Source organism: Salvelinus sp. IW2-2015, linkage group LG11 (genome assembly GCF_002910315.2).
Source record: "Salvelinus sp. IW2-2015 linkage group LG11, ASM291031v2, whole genome shotgun sequence".
In the NCBI taxonomy this organism is placed as follows: domain Eukaryota; kingdom Metazoa; phylum Chordata; class Actinopteri; order Salmoniformes; family Salmonidae; genus Salvelinus; species Salvelinus sp. IW2-2015.
The window spans coordinates 16,463,287-16,478,622 of record NC_036851.1 but is presented as its reverse complement, the minus strand read 5'-3'; the positions used below and the strand labels follow the sequence as shown (position 1 = coordinate 16,478,622).

Here is a 15,336-nt window from a genome sequence, read left to right as displayed (position 1 = left end):
CCCCTTAGAGTTAGATGCACTATTGTAAGGGTTGTTCCACTGGACATCATAAGGTGAAGCACCAAAAAAAAAAAAAAAAATCTTTGTAAGTCGCTCTGGATTAAGAGCGTCTGCCTAAATGACTTAAATGTAATGATTTCAGCCAAAGAGTTCAATCTTGGTTTCATCAGACCAGAGATTCTTGTTTCTCATGGTATGAGAGTCCTTTAGGTGCCTTTTGGCAATCTCCAAGAGGGCTGTCATGTGCCTTTTACTGAGAAGAGGCTTCCATCTGGCAACTACCAATATGGCCTGATTGGTGGAGTGCTGCAGAGATGGCTGTCCTTCTGGAAAGTTCTCCCATCTCCACAGAGGAACTCTGGAGCTCTGTCAGAGTGAACATCCCCTGATTGTTCAGTTTGGCTGGACGGACAGCTCTTGAAAGAGTCTTGATGGTTCAAAACTCACCATTTAAGAATGATGGAGGCCACTGTGTTCTTGGGGACCTTCAATGCTGCAGACATTTTGGTACCCTTCTCAAATCTGGCCTCGACACAATCCTGTCTCGGAGCTCTACGGACAATTCCTTTGACCTCATGGCTTGGTTTTTGCTCTGACATACACTTCAACTGTGGACCTTATTCAAATCTGTGCCTCGACACAATCCTGTCTCGGAGCTCTACGGACAATTCCTTTGACCTCATGGCTTGGTTTTTGCTCTGACATACACTGTCAACTGTGGGACCTTATATAGACAGGAGRGTGGCTTACCAAAATCATGTCCAATCATTTGAATTTACCACAGTTGGACTCCAATCAAGTTGTAGAAAGATATCAAGGATGATCAACGGAAACATGATAAACCTGAGCTCAATGTCAAGTCTCTTAGCAAAGGGTCTGAATACTTATATAAATAAGTTATTTCTGTTTTTGTTTTTTAATAACTTTTCAAACATTTCTAAAAACTGTTTTCAKTTTGTCATTATGGGGTATTGTGTGTAGATTAATGAGGATGTTTATTTATTTAATCCATTTTAGAATATAGRTGTAAGGTAACAAAGTGTGTAAAAGGGTATACTGTATTTCTGGCTTGCAAACTTGATGAAGTCCCTAAGGAACCACAACTTGTTTACGATATTCATACCCGGGTGTGTATTTGTGAATGTAAGGCAGCAGAGTTTGTAACCAACCAAAGCACTCACTGCTGTCTGAAGGTCCTCCATCTCTGGGTGGCCTTTCCTGCTAAATACCCTCCCCAGCTCTGAGACTCCATCTATTTGGTCTTAAATCCTCTGTAAAGTATCACCCAGGAAAATGTATTCTCCTGCACACAGCACAGAACGAGCAGTCAGTCACAAATTCTGGGTCCATTACACTGATTGAAACATCCCTGCGTTCCTCCAMCCCTCCATCTCTCCTCACCTGTGTACAGACGTTGGGGTCTAATAAGCCCCCCAGGCCAGGAGGAAGTGGAAACTCTTTTAAATCTTTCTATGACTGTTAGCAAACTCTTCAGGACAGAAAAATCCCCCCCCCCCTTGAGATGACAAATTGAGTGTATGAGAAAGCACTCCGCTGGATTTGTCTTTCGCTCTCATTTCAGAGTGTCTCTCTAAAAGGGCCATGAAAAGGAACTACTTCCTGTCGGTCCGCCACAGAGGGAGAAAGAGGGATAGAGTATAGAACTACGCTCTGAGGAAGGAGGGCTTCATTATACAATAAAATAGAGAAATCTTTTTACATCCCCGGCTCCATCACGTGGGTGTTTTCTCTGTGATCTCTTATGCACGAGGAGAGAGTGGTGGTGGCGATGGTTCGGGGGTTCTTCTTCATCTCCTTCTTTTAAATACAATTCATGGGTTCACCAATTRGTCAATGAAACTTATCAGTTTACAATAACCATCCAATAACTTGAAGTGTCCAGCAAGCTCCCAGAATACCCTAATGATGACACATGGATGGATACAACACTGGTCAGATCACATTTGTTCCCTGTCTGAATCACAATAACAATTGGATTAGTTCATTCTCTAATTGCATCATTACTTACATGTAAGACCGATCCAATTCAATTACATGCTTGTCTCTGTGTCTCCCGATGGAAGAACGCCAGTGGTGGCGGATGGCAAGCGTGACATTTCAAACCCAGTTCCACTGATGGATTGATTTGATACACAATGTTGCATCTGGCAACAGCGATAAGGGCAACTCCCCGCAGGTCTGTCTCTTTCAATGCTTTTATATAGCAGCCAGAGTAGATGGAGGATAAGCCGCAATACTTCAGAGACACATTGATATCAGAGTCTTCTAGATACACTAGAGATGAACACATCACATCTCCCTTTGCTCTGAGCAGTTAGAAAAACATTCGGTCTGATGGAACCAAAAGAGTTACGGGAGGCCCATTCTCATTACCAGCCTAAAGAAAGCAGCTTAGAGTTTAAGTGATAAGTTGGATAAAAATGGCGCTGAACTTCTTTGTGTCTTAAATGGCCCAGAAAAGTAAAACCGTCCCACGGAACATACACCAATGATGAAAAATGGCCCCACTCTCATTTCCTTAAATAGCCAATTAGGCAACCATAGCTAAGCGGCACACTCTCTCATTTAAAATTCATGATTGCATACAATAGAGGGGAATAGATAGACAGAGAAGGGAGAGAGAAAAGCTCTATGGTCTATGTAAAAGTACTTGTCAGTGTGTTAACTCCATCATACAATAGTGGGACATTGGGTTCATATTCCACTAGCTAGCTATATGAGACAATTTCAGAATAATTAGCTAATAAGCTGTGCGACCTACGTTTTCTTCTTCAACACAATTGACAGTGTCGTAACCCCAACACACACTTTGTCCTCGTATACTAAAAATAACAGGTTTTTATAAGAGAGTACCAGWCAGTTGAAAAGGCAGACTTTTCAAATATGTTTGGTTCTTCTCGTTAATTAGCAGAGTTTGGTCTAAAACAGACAACAGATCCACGCTCCACTGAGGAGAGACCATTGTTGCAGTGTGTGTGTGTGTGGGTGTGTGTGCTCTTCTCCCTCTCTCTGTCTCTCGCCTGCGTTGTTTCGAAATTCTCCTGAGATTAAACTTTGCAGCAGAACATTGTCTGAACACAAAGTAAACAAACATCGATGTCTGACTGGTAAAACAAGTGTTCCTCCAACAATGATACGTTGCTCCCTCTGCCTTTAAAATGACCATGCTTCTGTTCACTAGGTGTTCTCAGATACACTTCAAGAAGCAATTCACTGTATTCAGTCATAGTGAATGTACCTGGTTTAGAGCCTTCAGCCACAGAGCCGTTGTAGACCTGGTTTTGGAACTCTGGCCGGTTGTCATTCATGTCGATGACGTAGATGTACAGGTCTATGGGGCTTTCCACCTTGTTCCCGTTCATGTCCACAGCATGGGCCCGCAGCTGCAAACAAAACAACAAAACCATACGAGCATTGTACGTCCTGTAAATGCCACAGTAACTTTGACCATATATAATGCAGCACTGATCGACATGAAACATCACATAAGGCAAATTGACACAAACATGACAGCAGACAACGCATACAGGCTGGAATTCATCCTGTAACTGCAATTATTTCTGTCATTGCAGATCTCTTTCACAAGTATGTTTACTGTAATTGCACACTAGAGAGTCCATGAAAATCCACTATCTCTGACCATTGAATTCCTGCCATGCAACCTTGATTTTGATTGCTGGTTGTGAGAGGTTTGTTAATTGGAAGCTCCACGACTGAAGCAGTAATTCCAGTCTTTTATTTGTCGTGACAGAGAGAGCCTGCTGGAGTGCCTGTGCTGATAATTGCCAATAAGAGAAAGAGAATATAAGGTGTTGTGTCCAAACACAGATACAGCCTGAGGTGTGTGCTGCTCAGCTCACACAGCAAGAGCCCCAGAGAACACCTATAGGCTCTATTCTATTCAACACAACTCATGTGGTGTCTGGCTTTTGTTCTCCTAGGGAAAATGACTGTCCTGGTTGGTTTGTGCAACAACGCCACTGATTGGCCACAATGTCTTTTACTGAGATAAGCAGATAAGCCATTCCACAAAAATTCCCTGTGAATCACAGTGTGAGAAAAGGAGAGCGAGAGAGATGGAAGGAGCATGCCTCGTGTAATACCAGTAATGAGTCAGATACACAGAGAGAATCACAAAGAAACAGTGGGGGACCCTAAGAGGAAAGAGTGACAATCAATACATACACTGCTAGGACTTCTTCTCCAACCCGGCTGTAACAATCCCATGTCTGAATATACCCATGTTGACTAAAGATGTCTCACAGCTCCAGACAACATTATGTTGGAGAGAAGCTTTGAAAGGCAAAGAACACCATCATTGTCTCTCCCAATAGCTCTGTAAAAACATAACAACATAAAAACCTGGACAGAGAGCCTGGAGTTGGAGGTTGTCGTTCTCATACACCTTCACAGACATGTGGGCAGTGGACCCTTATATTACACTGAGTACAACATTGACTAATAGAATCTCTGTACTATTCACAGGAAGAGGCTGTTGGAAGATGTTCATTCGAGGACTGAATGGGAAGGAAGATGTTCATTCGAGGACTGAATGGTACAGAGGAGCCTCAAGCTACAGCATCGATACCTGCCTTCCTGAAAAAAATGACTCATCTTGCTTTTGAGTCGCTCGTATAGTGGTGCACACACACACACACACACACACACAACACACACACACACACACACACACACACACACACACACACACACACACACACACACACACACACACACACACACACACACACACACACACACACACGAGGCACACACCACACACACCGTAGCTCACACTGTAATAAAGCATTCAACCCCTGTTGCTTCAGCCACTTAATATTCCCCCAGACGATGAGTTTCCATAGGCCAGAGCACAACAAACAAACATAGAGAGAAACACAAACAAACAAACAAGCCCAATCTGTTTTCTCAGCTGTGGGCTCTGCATGGTGAGTGGGGAAAGGGGGGGGGGGGGGCTGACAGAGCCAATGGAAATTTGATCTGAGAGCCTGGAGGAGTGTGTGAAGAGTGTGTGAGCAGTGTGTGTGGACTGCTAATGTGTGGTTTTGGGCCTGTCATTAGCATGCTGGAGGGCGGGCCTGAAAAACACAACCACGGGGAGAAAACTCTACCAGAACCACCACAGCAACCACTGATGGGGTCTGTCCAGACACACACACAGACATGCAGAAACATGTTACGTACGCACACACACAGCTACCGGGTTGCAAAGCTACTGGTAATTTACCAAAGTTATCAGAATCTTTGGTAATTTAGGTAACTAACAGGTAATCGAAGGCAATCTATGATAACTTTGGTAATTTATACTTGAACAATATRTTTTTGGTTTAAACATATATAGTATTAATTTTGGATATACGTGTCTACATTGACCATGAGTTTCTAGTGGATAGACCATATGGTTCAAGAGAAACTAGCCTAACTAATGAAAAAAGCATCTAATCAACAATGGCTTTATTTTTAAATAACACTAAACTTTTTAACAACTGCCAACAGTTTGTCGCCAAAAACATTTACAACAAAGACAAATTGACGTAGTCAAATAAATTTAAGTGTGTAAAAACTATGAAGGATATGTCATGCTGTAACCCTCGTATTAAACACCAATGGTATTCACTAAGTTGCTGATTTATATTTAGGATAATGTTTCACAGCTTTATCATTAAATACACTACAGTTCAAAAGTTTGGGGTCACTTAGAAATGTCTTTGTTTTTGAAAGCAGAACGCATTTTCTGTCCATTAAAATAACATCAAATTGATCAGAAATACAGTGTAGACATTGTTAATGTTGTAAATGACTATTGTAGCTGGAAATGGCAGATATTATATGGAATATCTACATAGACGTACCAAGGCCCATTATCAGCAACCATCACTCCTGTGTTCCAATGGCACGTTGTGTTAGCTAATCCAAGTTTATCATTTTAAAAGGCTAATTGATCATTAGAAAACCCTTTTGCAATTATGTTAGCACAGCTGAAAACTGTTGTTCTGTTTAAAGAAGCAATAAAACGGGCCTTCTTTAGACTAGTTGAGTATCTGGAGCATCAGCATATGTGGGTTCGATTACATGCTCAAAATGTCCAGAAACAAAMAACTTTCTTCTGAAACTTGTCAGTCTATTCTTGTACTGAGAAATGAAGGCTATTCCATGCGAGAAATTGCCAATAAACTGAAGATCAGCATCCCGGAATCGCCTCTTCACTGTTGACGTTGAGACTGGTGTTTTGCGGGTACTATTTAATGAAGCTGCCAGTTGAGGACTTGTGAGGCATCTGTTTCTCAAACTAGACACTCTAATGTACTTGTCCTCTTGCTCAGTTGTGCACCGGGGCCTCCCTCTCTTCTGGTTAGAGCCAGTTTGCGCTGTTCTATGAAGGGAGTAGTACACAGCATTGTACGAGATCTTCAGTTTCTTGGCAATTTTTCTCATGGATTAGCCTTAATTTCTCAGATCAAGAATAGACTGACGAGTTTCAGAAGAAAGMTCTTMGTTTCTGGCCTGTAATCGAACCCACAAATGCTGATGCTCAAGATACTCAACTAGTCTAAAGGACKGTTTTATTGCTTCTTTAATCAGCACAACAGTTTTCAGCTGTGCTAACATAATTGCAAAAGGGTTTTATAATGGTCAATTAGCCTTTTAAAATGATAAACTTGGATTAGCTAACACAACTTGCAATTGGAACACAGGAGTGATGGTTGCTGATACTGGGCCTCTGTACGCCATATGTAGATATTCCATAAAACATCTGCCGTTTCCAGACACAATAGTAATTTACAACATGAACAATGTCTACACTGTATTTCTGATCAATTTGATGTTATTTTAATGGACAGAAAATGTGCTTTTCTTTCAAAAACAAGGATATTTCTAAGTGACCCAAAACTTTTTAACGGTAGTGTATTAAAAAAAATATATATAAATATAAATATACATATATCTTATTTGGTTACTTTTTATAGTCTCCATGTGATAAGGCCACACAGATGGACGGATATAACTACAGACACCTTTTATAATCTGAAGTACCCCAAAAGGCCACTAGACGTCATGTTATCATTTTTTTACTTCTAAGTTACCAACATTCTGGTAGTTTACTGGTAAACTTCGAAAGATTCCAGTAATATACCCTTCATCACACATGCACACACACATGCACACATACACTTCTCCAGGCTGGCTCCCAGCTGCTCTCTCCCTACAGCTGTCTGTGGAGAAAAACTCAACTTCACCCACACGCTAACCTCAGAGTTCATCTTCCTCTGGTGGAAGTCTGTCAAAAACACCAGTCATGTCTTTCTTGTTGAATAACAGACCAGTACATATAAAGTTATCTTCGTCAACCATGAGCAGTAAAACCCAAGAGCAGAGAAGGTTCTCAACAGGTAACTCATCAAGTGAGAGTCTAGTGCTAATTGACTTAACACTGACTGTGAGTGAAGATGCTCTCTCTTTCTTAACGGGTAGGTGACTAACACAAGGATCTTCTCAGGCTCCAACACCAGGCTCCAACACCAGGTTCCAACACCAGGTTCCAACACCAGGTTCCAACACCAGGCTCTAACACCAGTCTCTAACACCAGTCTCTAACACCAGTCTCTAACACCAGGCTCCTCTCAGGCCCTAATACCAGACTCTAACACCAAGCTCCTCTCAGACTTTAACATCAGGTTCCTTTCAGCCTCTAACACCAGGCTCCAATACCAGGTTCTAACACCAGGCTCTAACATTAGGCTCCTCTCAGGCTCTAATACCAGGTTCTAACACTACGCTCCTCTCAGACTTTAACAGCAGGCTCCTCTCAGGCTCTAACACCAGGCTCCTCTCAGGCTCTAACACCAGTCTCTAACACCAGGTTCCAACGTCAGGCTCTAACGTCAGGCTCTAACGTCAGGCTCTAACGTCAGGCTCTAACGTCAGGCTCCAATCAGCCTCTAACACCAGGATCTAACACCAGTATCTAACACCAGGATCTAACACCAGGATCTAACACCAGGATCCAATCAGGCTATAACATCAGTCTCTAACACCAGTCTCTAACACCAGGCTCCTCTCAGGCTCTAACACCAGGCTCCTCTCTGGCTCTAATACCAGGTTCTAACATTAGGCTCCTTTCAGGCTCCAACATTAGGCTCTTCTCAGGCTCTAACACAAGGCTCTAACATTAGGCTCTCTCAGGCTCTACACCAGGCTCCACTCATTCTCTAACACCAGGCTCTAACACCAGGCTCCTCTCAGGCTTTAACACCAGGCTCTAACATTAGGCTCCTCTCAGGCTCTAACACCAGGTTCTAACACAGTCTTCTCTCAGGCTCTAACACCAGGCTCTAACATTAGGCTCTCTCAGGCTCTAACACCAGACTCCTCGCAGGCTTAACACCAGGTTCTAACACCAGGCTTCTCTCAGGCTTAACACCAGGCTCTAACATTAGGCTCTTCTCAGGATTAAACATCAGGCTCCTCTCAGGTTATAACACCAGGCTCTAAACATTAGGCTCCTCTCAGACTTTAACAACAGGCTCTAACACAGGCTCCAATACCAGGATCAAACACCAGGCTCCTCTCTAGGCACTAACACAGGCTCTAACACTAGGCTCCTCTCAGGCTTTACACATCAGGCTCCTCTCAGGCTCTAACACCAGGTTCTAACACCAGGCTCCAACATTAGGCTCTCTCAGGCTTAATACCAGTTCTAACACTACTCTACTCTCAGGCTCTAACACCAGGCTTAACATTAGGCTCCTCGGGCTTTAACATCCAGGCTCCTCTCAGGCTATAACACCAGGCTCCAACATTAGGCTCTTCTCAGGCTCTAACAAAGGCTCTAACATTAGGCTCCTCTCTGACTTTAACACCAGGCTCCTCTCAGGCTCAATACATGTTCTAAGACGCTAGGTCCCTCTCAGGCTCTAACACCAGGTTCTAAACCAGGCTCACTTCAGGCTCTCATCCACAGTTCCTCTCAGGTTCTAACCAGGCTCCTCTTCAAGCTCTAACACCAGGCTCTTCTCAAGCTCTAATACAAGCTCTAACATTAGGCTCCTCTCAGGCACTAACACCAGGTTCGAACACAGGCTCTCTCAGGCTCTAACCAGGCTCTAACATTAGGCTCCTCTCAGACTTTAACATCAGGCTCCTTTCAGGCTCTAACACCAGGCTCCAATACCAGGTTCTACACCAGGCTCCAATACCAGGTTCTAACACCAAGCTCCTCTAAGGCACTAATACCAGGTCTAACACCAGGTCTAACATTAGGCTCCTCTCGGTTCTAACACCAGGCTCCTCTCAGGTTCTAACACAGTTAACCAGGTTCTAACACTACGCTCCTCTCATGCTTTAACATCAGGCTCCTCTCAGGTTGTAACACCAGGCTCTAACACCAGGCTCCTCTCAGGCTCTAACACGCCTAGGTCTAACACTACGCTCCTCTCATGCTTTAACATCAGGCTCCTCTCAGGTTGTAAACCAGGCTCTAACCCAGGCTCCTCTCAGGCTCTAACACCAGGCTCTACACCAGGTTCTTAACACTCAGCTCCTCTCATGCTTTAACATCAGGCTCCTCTCAGGTTGTAACACCAGGCTCTAACACAGGCTCCTCTCAGGCTCTAACACCAGGCTCTAACACCAGGTTCTAACACTACGCTCCTCTCATGCTTTAACATCAGGCTCCTCTCAGGTTGTAGACAACTGAGGCTCTAACACCAGGCTCCTCTCAGGCTCTAACGCCAGGCTCCTACACCAGGCGCCTCTCAGGGTCTAACACCAGGCGCCTCTCAGGGTCTTACACCAGGCTCCTCTCAGGGTCTAACACCAGGCTCCTCTCAAGTGGTAACATCAGGCTCTAACACCAGGCTCTAACACCAGGCTCTAACACCAGGCTCCTCTCAGGCTCAGGGTTGTTTATAGTTGTTTACAGTTGCCAGTCCAGTCCACTAGACCTTAACAAGCACCCAAGGACATGTATGCCTTATTGATCCCTCCCATGCCAAGAGGTGTAGCAGCAGGTGTACTAACATCCACCAGCCTCATAAAGAGACCAGACACCACGGGGCCAGCCTGGCCAGGTTAGACCTCCACCTCCAACAGATGAGAGGCTCTGGAATAGTGACTGATACTGTCGGAGTAATGACAGACAGGACCTCATCTGGAACTAAGTGGACCAACAGGAACCCTGAGAGATGAGTGAGTCAGGCCAAGGAGAGATGAGAGAGCTGCAAAAAGCAGGGAGGGCCTTGGACTTACTGACTGACAGTATCTTAGAGTTGGCTGCTAATCTGTTATGGAGAACTGTGTGTTTTAAGTGTTTGTTATACAGCTAAATCTGTATTTAGGATTAACAAATTTTTTTATGAGCTGGTTTACTAAGGTAACACAAACTTGATATTGTATTGTGTTATATAGGGTGGAAGGTAGCCTAGTGGTTAGAGCGTTGGGCCAGTTACCGAAAGGTTGCTAGATCGAATCCCGAGCTGACAAGATAAAAATCTGTCGTTCTGCCCCTGAACAAGGCACTGTTCTCCGGTAGGCTGTCATTGTAAATAAGAATTTGTTCTTAACTGACTTGCCTAGTTAAATAAATAAATAAGCCCATATGGACTGGGAACAAACAAAAATGTAAATCAAATCATGTAATATAATCATGTTTACAGTAGGGCTATCAGAACGTGATGTGGTAGTGGCATTGTTATGAGATGTTGTGAGCATGTCTGAACTGTGCAGTAAGAGTTCACGGGGTACATGTTCCAGTCTGATGGGGGTAAACAGGCAACTGTAGACAATTTGTGTGATCCTCAAACAGAACACCCAGAACACCGCCTGTTCATTAGCAGTGGAAGACAAACACACTCCTTTTCCAAGCCGTCTCTCTCTCTGCTGAAAAACCTCAATCTAGCCTAATTGACAGCTTGAGTGGCTGCAGAAATCTGTGCTTTGTCAAGGCAATTTTTCTTTCATTTCGCACAGAAAGGAAAGTCTGGCCCAAACAAGACTGTGTTGGTAAAGGGCAGTACTCGGAATCTGAGACAGCAGTACTCGGAATCTGAGACAGCAGTACTCGGAATCTGAGACAGCAGTACTCGGAATCTGAGACAGCAGTACTCGGAATCTGAGACAGCAGTACTCGGAATCTGAGACAGCAGTACTCGGAATCTGAGACAGCAGTACTCGGAATCTGAGACAGCAGTACTCGGAATCTGAGACAGCAGTACTCGTGATTCCCAGTCTTTTGCTGAGAATATGCACTTCACGACTTCTAAAATCGCTCACATTTCGCGATTTCCTTGTCCCAAATCTTTCATTCCGTCCATCCTCAACCCCAGGAAGTGGGTGCTCACATGACACGATGATGCTCTAGTTGATCCTGCCCTGCATTTCCTGGTTGCTGTAGGAAAGAAATTCCGGTACGGAAACAGTGAGCTGCTTCATTAGTGTTTACATTATTATGTGTCGAAACATCAAAAAAGAGACGGAGGCGCAGAATATGGACTTAATATGAAATAATAATGATAACATGAAATTATCTTTTTGGTTTCTGTCATGGTAGGAGTTCTGGTAGGATGCAGATGTAATATTGGTGGAGTTTGTTTTGCATGGCCCGGTGCCCCTGGTGTGTGGCGATTTCAATTAAGGACCAATGGAATGGTCTAAAATATTCAAAAAGGAACTCGCCCATTGAAAAGGCAGCTGCGTTCTCTCCACAGCACCACCAATATGTCTTCCATCACCTCGGTCCACACGGTGCATGTTGTTGTCGCTTTCCTCTCCGCCATCATTGTTTTGGTCTAACGTGCTGAACACTCATTGGCGATTGGCAGCAGTCCTTGCCCAATCGCGTGGTAGAACTGCTCATACTACAAGATGCATGACCAAAATATCAACATATTGGACATGCCAGATATCCGACAGGAGTCTGGAGAACGGAACAGCCATCATCGGTGTGTCCTTGACCCGCTAAAACTACACGAGTCCCGATGTACTGATCCTAGCCCAAGTTCATAGAACATTTGTTGGAACATTTGTTTTGCAGTGGCAAAAAATGTGGTGAATTCGTGGCAAAACTGTGTAGTGTTTGCCTGCCATTACTGTGTCACTGTGAATTACGGCTGCCACCCTGCACAGACAGACGGACGGACAGACAGATGTGTGGAGGGACAGTAACAAGCACTGTAACTCACATGGTAGGAGGCCCTCTCCTCTCTGTCCAGGGGTCTGGTGACAAACATCTTGCCGTGCACAGGGTCGATGTTGTACACGTCAATGGGAGGCTGGTCCGCCCCTGCTCCAGTGATGCTGTAGCGGATCCCTTTCTCCAGGTCCTGGTCCGAGCGGATCTGGCAGAGGGAGATATAAACACTATGTATTACACGTTGTATGAGACAAGCACGGCTCAGAAAGGGTACAGGGCGATATTTGTGGTCCTTTGTAGCTCAGTTGGCAGAGCCTTTTGCTTGTAATGCCAGGGTAGTGGGATCGATTCCCGGGACAACCCATACGTAGAATGTTTGCACACATGACTGTAAGTCACATTGGATAAAAGCATCTGCAGCACGTCATAGAATATCACCCTGTGTTGTTTTGACTTATCCGACAGTTTAGATTGAATGAGAGCCTTAAGGTTCCAAGGTTGGTCATGAAGATTCAAGTGAGTCACAATCTAAAACTGTCAAGAGCACTTGACAGGGAATATGATGAAATGTATGATACTAAAGAAGATGTACGGTGAGGCACATGCATCTGCTCTGATCAGCCTAACACTTTCTTACAAAGAAGCCCTTTGAGGACTGAACTCAAAGGAAGAGTTGGTAAATGTGCAAGTTAGAGCTAAAGTGCAAAAGAGAAATCTGTCTGCTTGTGATAATTGGTTCTGAGAGGTGTAGCGCAAGTGAGATGGCAGATTGAAGATTAGATTTCATTTACTTTTAAGTGGTGGAAAGTTTAGACAATTTTCTCTCAATTTGCATATGTTTTTTTTTAGGGCAAACTGTTTGTGTTTTTACCTTTAGAGAATCATTTTTTGTCTCTGAGGGGATTGAACCATCTCCACGGTAACAAGTCGGGAGGAGTAATCACACATTCAAATTGTAAAAATAAATCCTCTCTCTCCCTCCTATGCAATTTTCCTGGGCTGTGGGGCTGGAAATCATGCGTGAAAATGAAATTACTTCATCCGACGACCGGCAACTGGCTTTTGCATAAAACATTTCTCTGTTTGAACATGATACCCTTCTCTTAATTTCCTACACATCCATCCTAAACTCACTCACTACCTGCCACAGCAATCTCTTTTCCATGAGCTTCGACTGTCGTCTTTCCCATTTGCAATCAATTCAAATAGGAGACATAAAGGCTAATATACAGGTAACTGCCAAAATAAAGGAAACACCAACATAAAGTGTCTTAATAGGCTGTTGGGCCACCACGAGCCAGAACATCTTCAATGCACCTTGGTATAGATTCTACAAGTGTCTGGAACACTATTGGAGGGATGTGACACCATTCTTCCAATATAAATTCCAACATTTGGTGTTTAATGGTGGTGGAAAATGCTGTTCCATAGAATCTCCTATAAGTGTTCAATTTTGTTGAGATCTGGTGACTGAGACGGCCATTGGCATATGGTTTACATTGTTTTCATGCTCATCCGGCATTTTTATACATGATGGGATGTTAATTGCTTACTATCTCAGGAACCACACCTGTGTGGAAGCATTTGCTTTCAATATACCTTGCATCCCACATTTACTCAAGTGTTTCCATTATTTTGGCAGTTACCTGTACATGTGTTGTGTGTAACACTTCAATCTTTCTGAGATCGTGTGTGGGCAGTAGGGCATTTTATCGCAGACGTTATCTATCAAAGCACTCAGGCAACTCTGATCAGTGTGACTGACTGACTGGAAGCACTGTTCTGTGATGATTACTCTCTCCATCTAATCAGACGTATTCCTCTCCACCCACAGACCCACATCTCTAGTCACACTGACTGGATGTGGCTACGCAACACTGGAATTTCAATCTCAAATGCGTTTCAGAGAGAGGATATGTAGAATAACAGATTGCTCACACATACTGCTTCCTTGAATTAATATCACCTCTATTAAGAGTTGAGAAACATGCGGAGGCTGTATATTCTTCCCTATCCCAAAAAATGTAGAGTCAAATATATTAGTAAAACACACATTCTAGTTGCGTAAAGGTACAGAATTCTTTAACAGAGCGGGAATGTCTACATACAACAGTATTTTCCCCCTGTGTACAAATGAGGCAGCTCTGTAGGCACCCATGTCTGTGTGTACTGAAATGTTTGACAGGTAAAGGATTCACTCTGCGGGCTCTAACGTGTGCATCAAAATGACTATTTCAGTTGAATCATTCAGGAGGCCGCCATGTGGAAAATACACATCTGAAATTTCCACATGCCTTGGATCCGCATCCACAGATTCCACACCCAGGCATGCGGTCTCTTCATAGAACATCAAAGCCACGCTGTGTTGATGACATGTTAAGTTTAATAGACCCAAGAGGAAGGAAGCTTTCACATGTCACTTCGCCTCTGCTTCTAGCTGCTTAGAATTCCACTTTAAGGCCACTTGAGACCAGATGTCACATTCTTGGAGTGTCTCTTAATGAACACTCGTTGTATCGATAAATTGAATAAATGAAGAGGTGCGGAATCTCAGAGTCCTGGGACTCCCCTGAGTGACGACTGCTCAATTGAGTTGTTTGAATGGAGTGCTAATGATGAAAGGCAGCTTTTCTATCCTTCCGTCTCGCTCTCTCCCTCCCTCCCCTAGATGGGATAGACTAGAAGATGTAAAGGACGGGTTGGTTCTGTGTCTGACAGAACAGATATCTGATAAGTGACACATTTGTAGTTCTTTAAGAGTGGCTGCCTTAATTACTGTCAACCGTGGACAGAGGAAGAATCAGATGATAAATTAGCATTCTGTTTAACTCTCCGGGGAGAAAGAGAGGGAGAGGCAGCAAAACACAGACAGAATCTAAAGGAATACATTTCCATTTATTTAGCACTGCTGTGCCTCTAATTAGTTCACTAGTGGGACCTTTCAGTCGGTCCATTTAATTGATTCAAGTGTTTTTGATTGCGCCTGTCCATTTGATGTCTACACTGATAGGGAGTAATTTGATGTCTACACTGATAGGGAGTAATTTGATGTCTACACTGATAGGGAGTAATTTGATGTCTACACTGAAATAGGGAGTATTTGATTGTTACTACACTGATATAGGGAAGTAGATTTGATGATCTACACTGAATAGGATACTTTG

The 15,336-nt window shown here is 43.6% G+C and overlaps 1 protein-coding gene across 2 annotated transcripts in view; it reads right to left on the bottom strand.

Annotated features, from left to right (window-relative positions):
- LOC111969898 (cadherin-4) overlaps positions 1–15,336 on the bottom strand; it is a 236,754-nt gene that overhangs the window by 45,924 nt on the left and 175,494 nt on the right. For both annotated transcript variants that reach the window (XM_023996276.2, XM_023996277.2), the window contains 2 exons: positions 12,222–12,377; positions 3,260–3,404 (listed from right to left, as the gene is read on the bottom strand). In XM_023996276.2, coding sequence (XP_023852044.1) covers positions 3,260–3,404; positions 12,222–12,377 — 301 coding nt within the window. The remainder of the gene's footprint in view (positions 1–3,259; positions 3,405–12,221; positions 12,378–15,336) is intronic.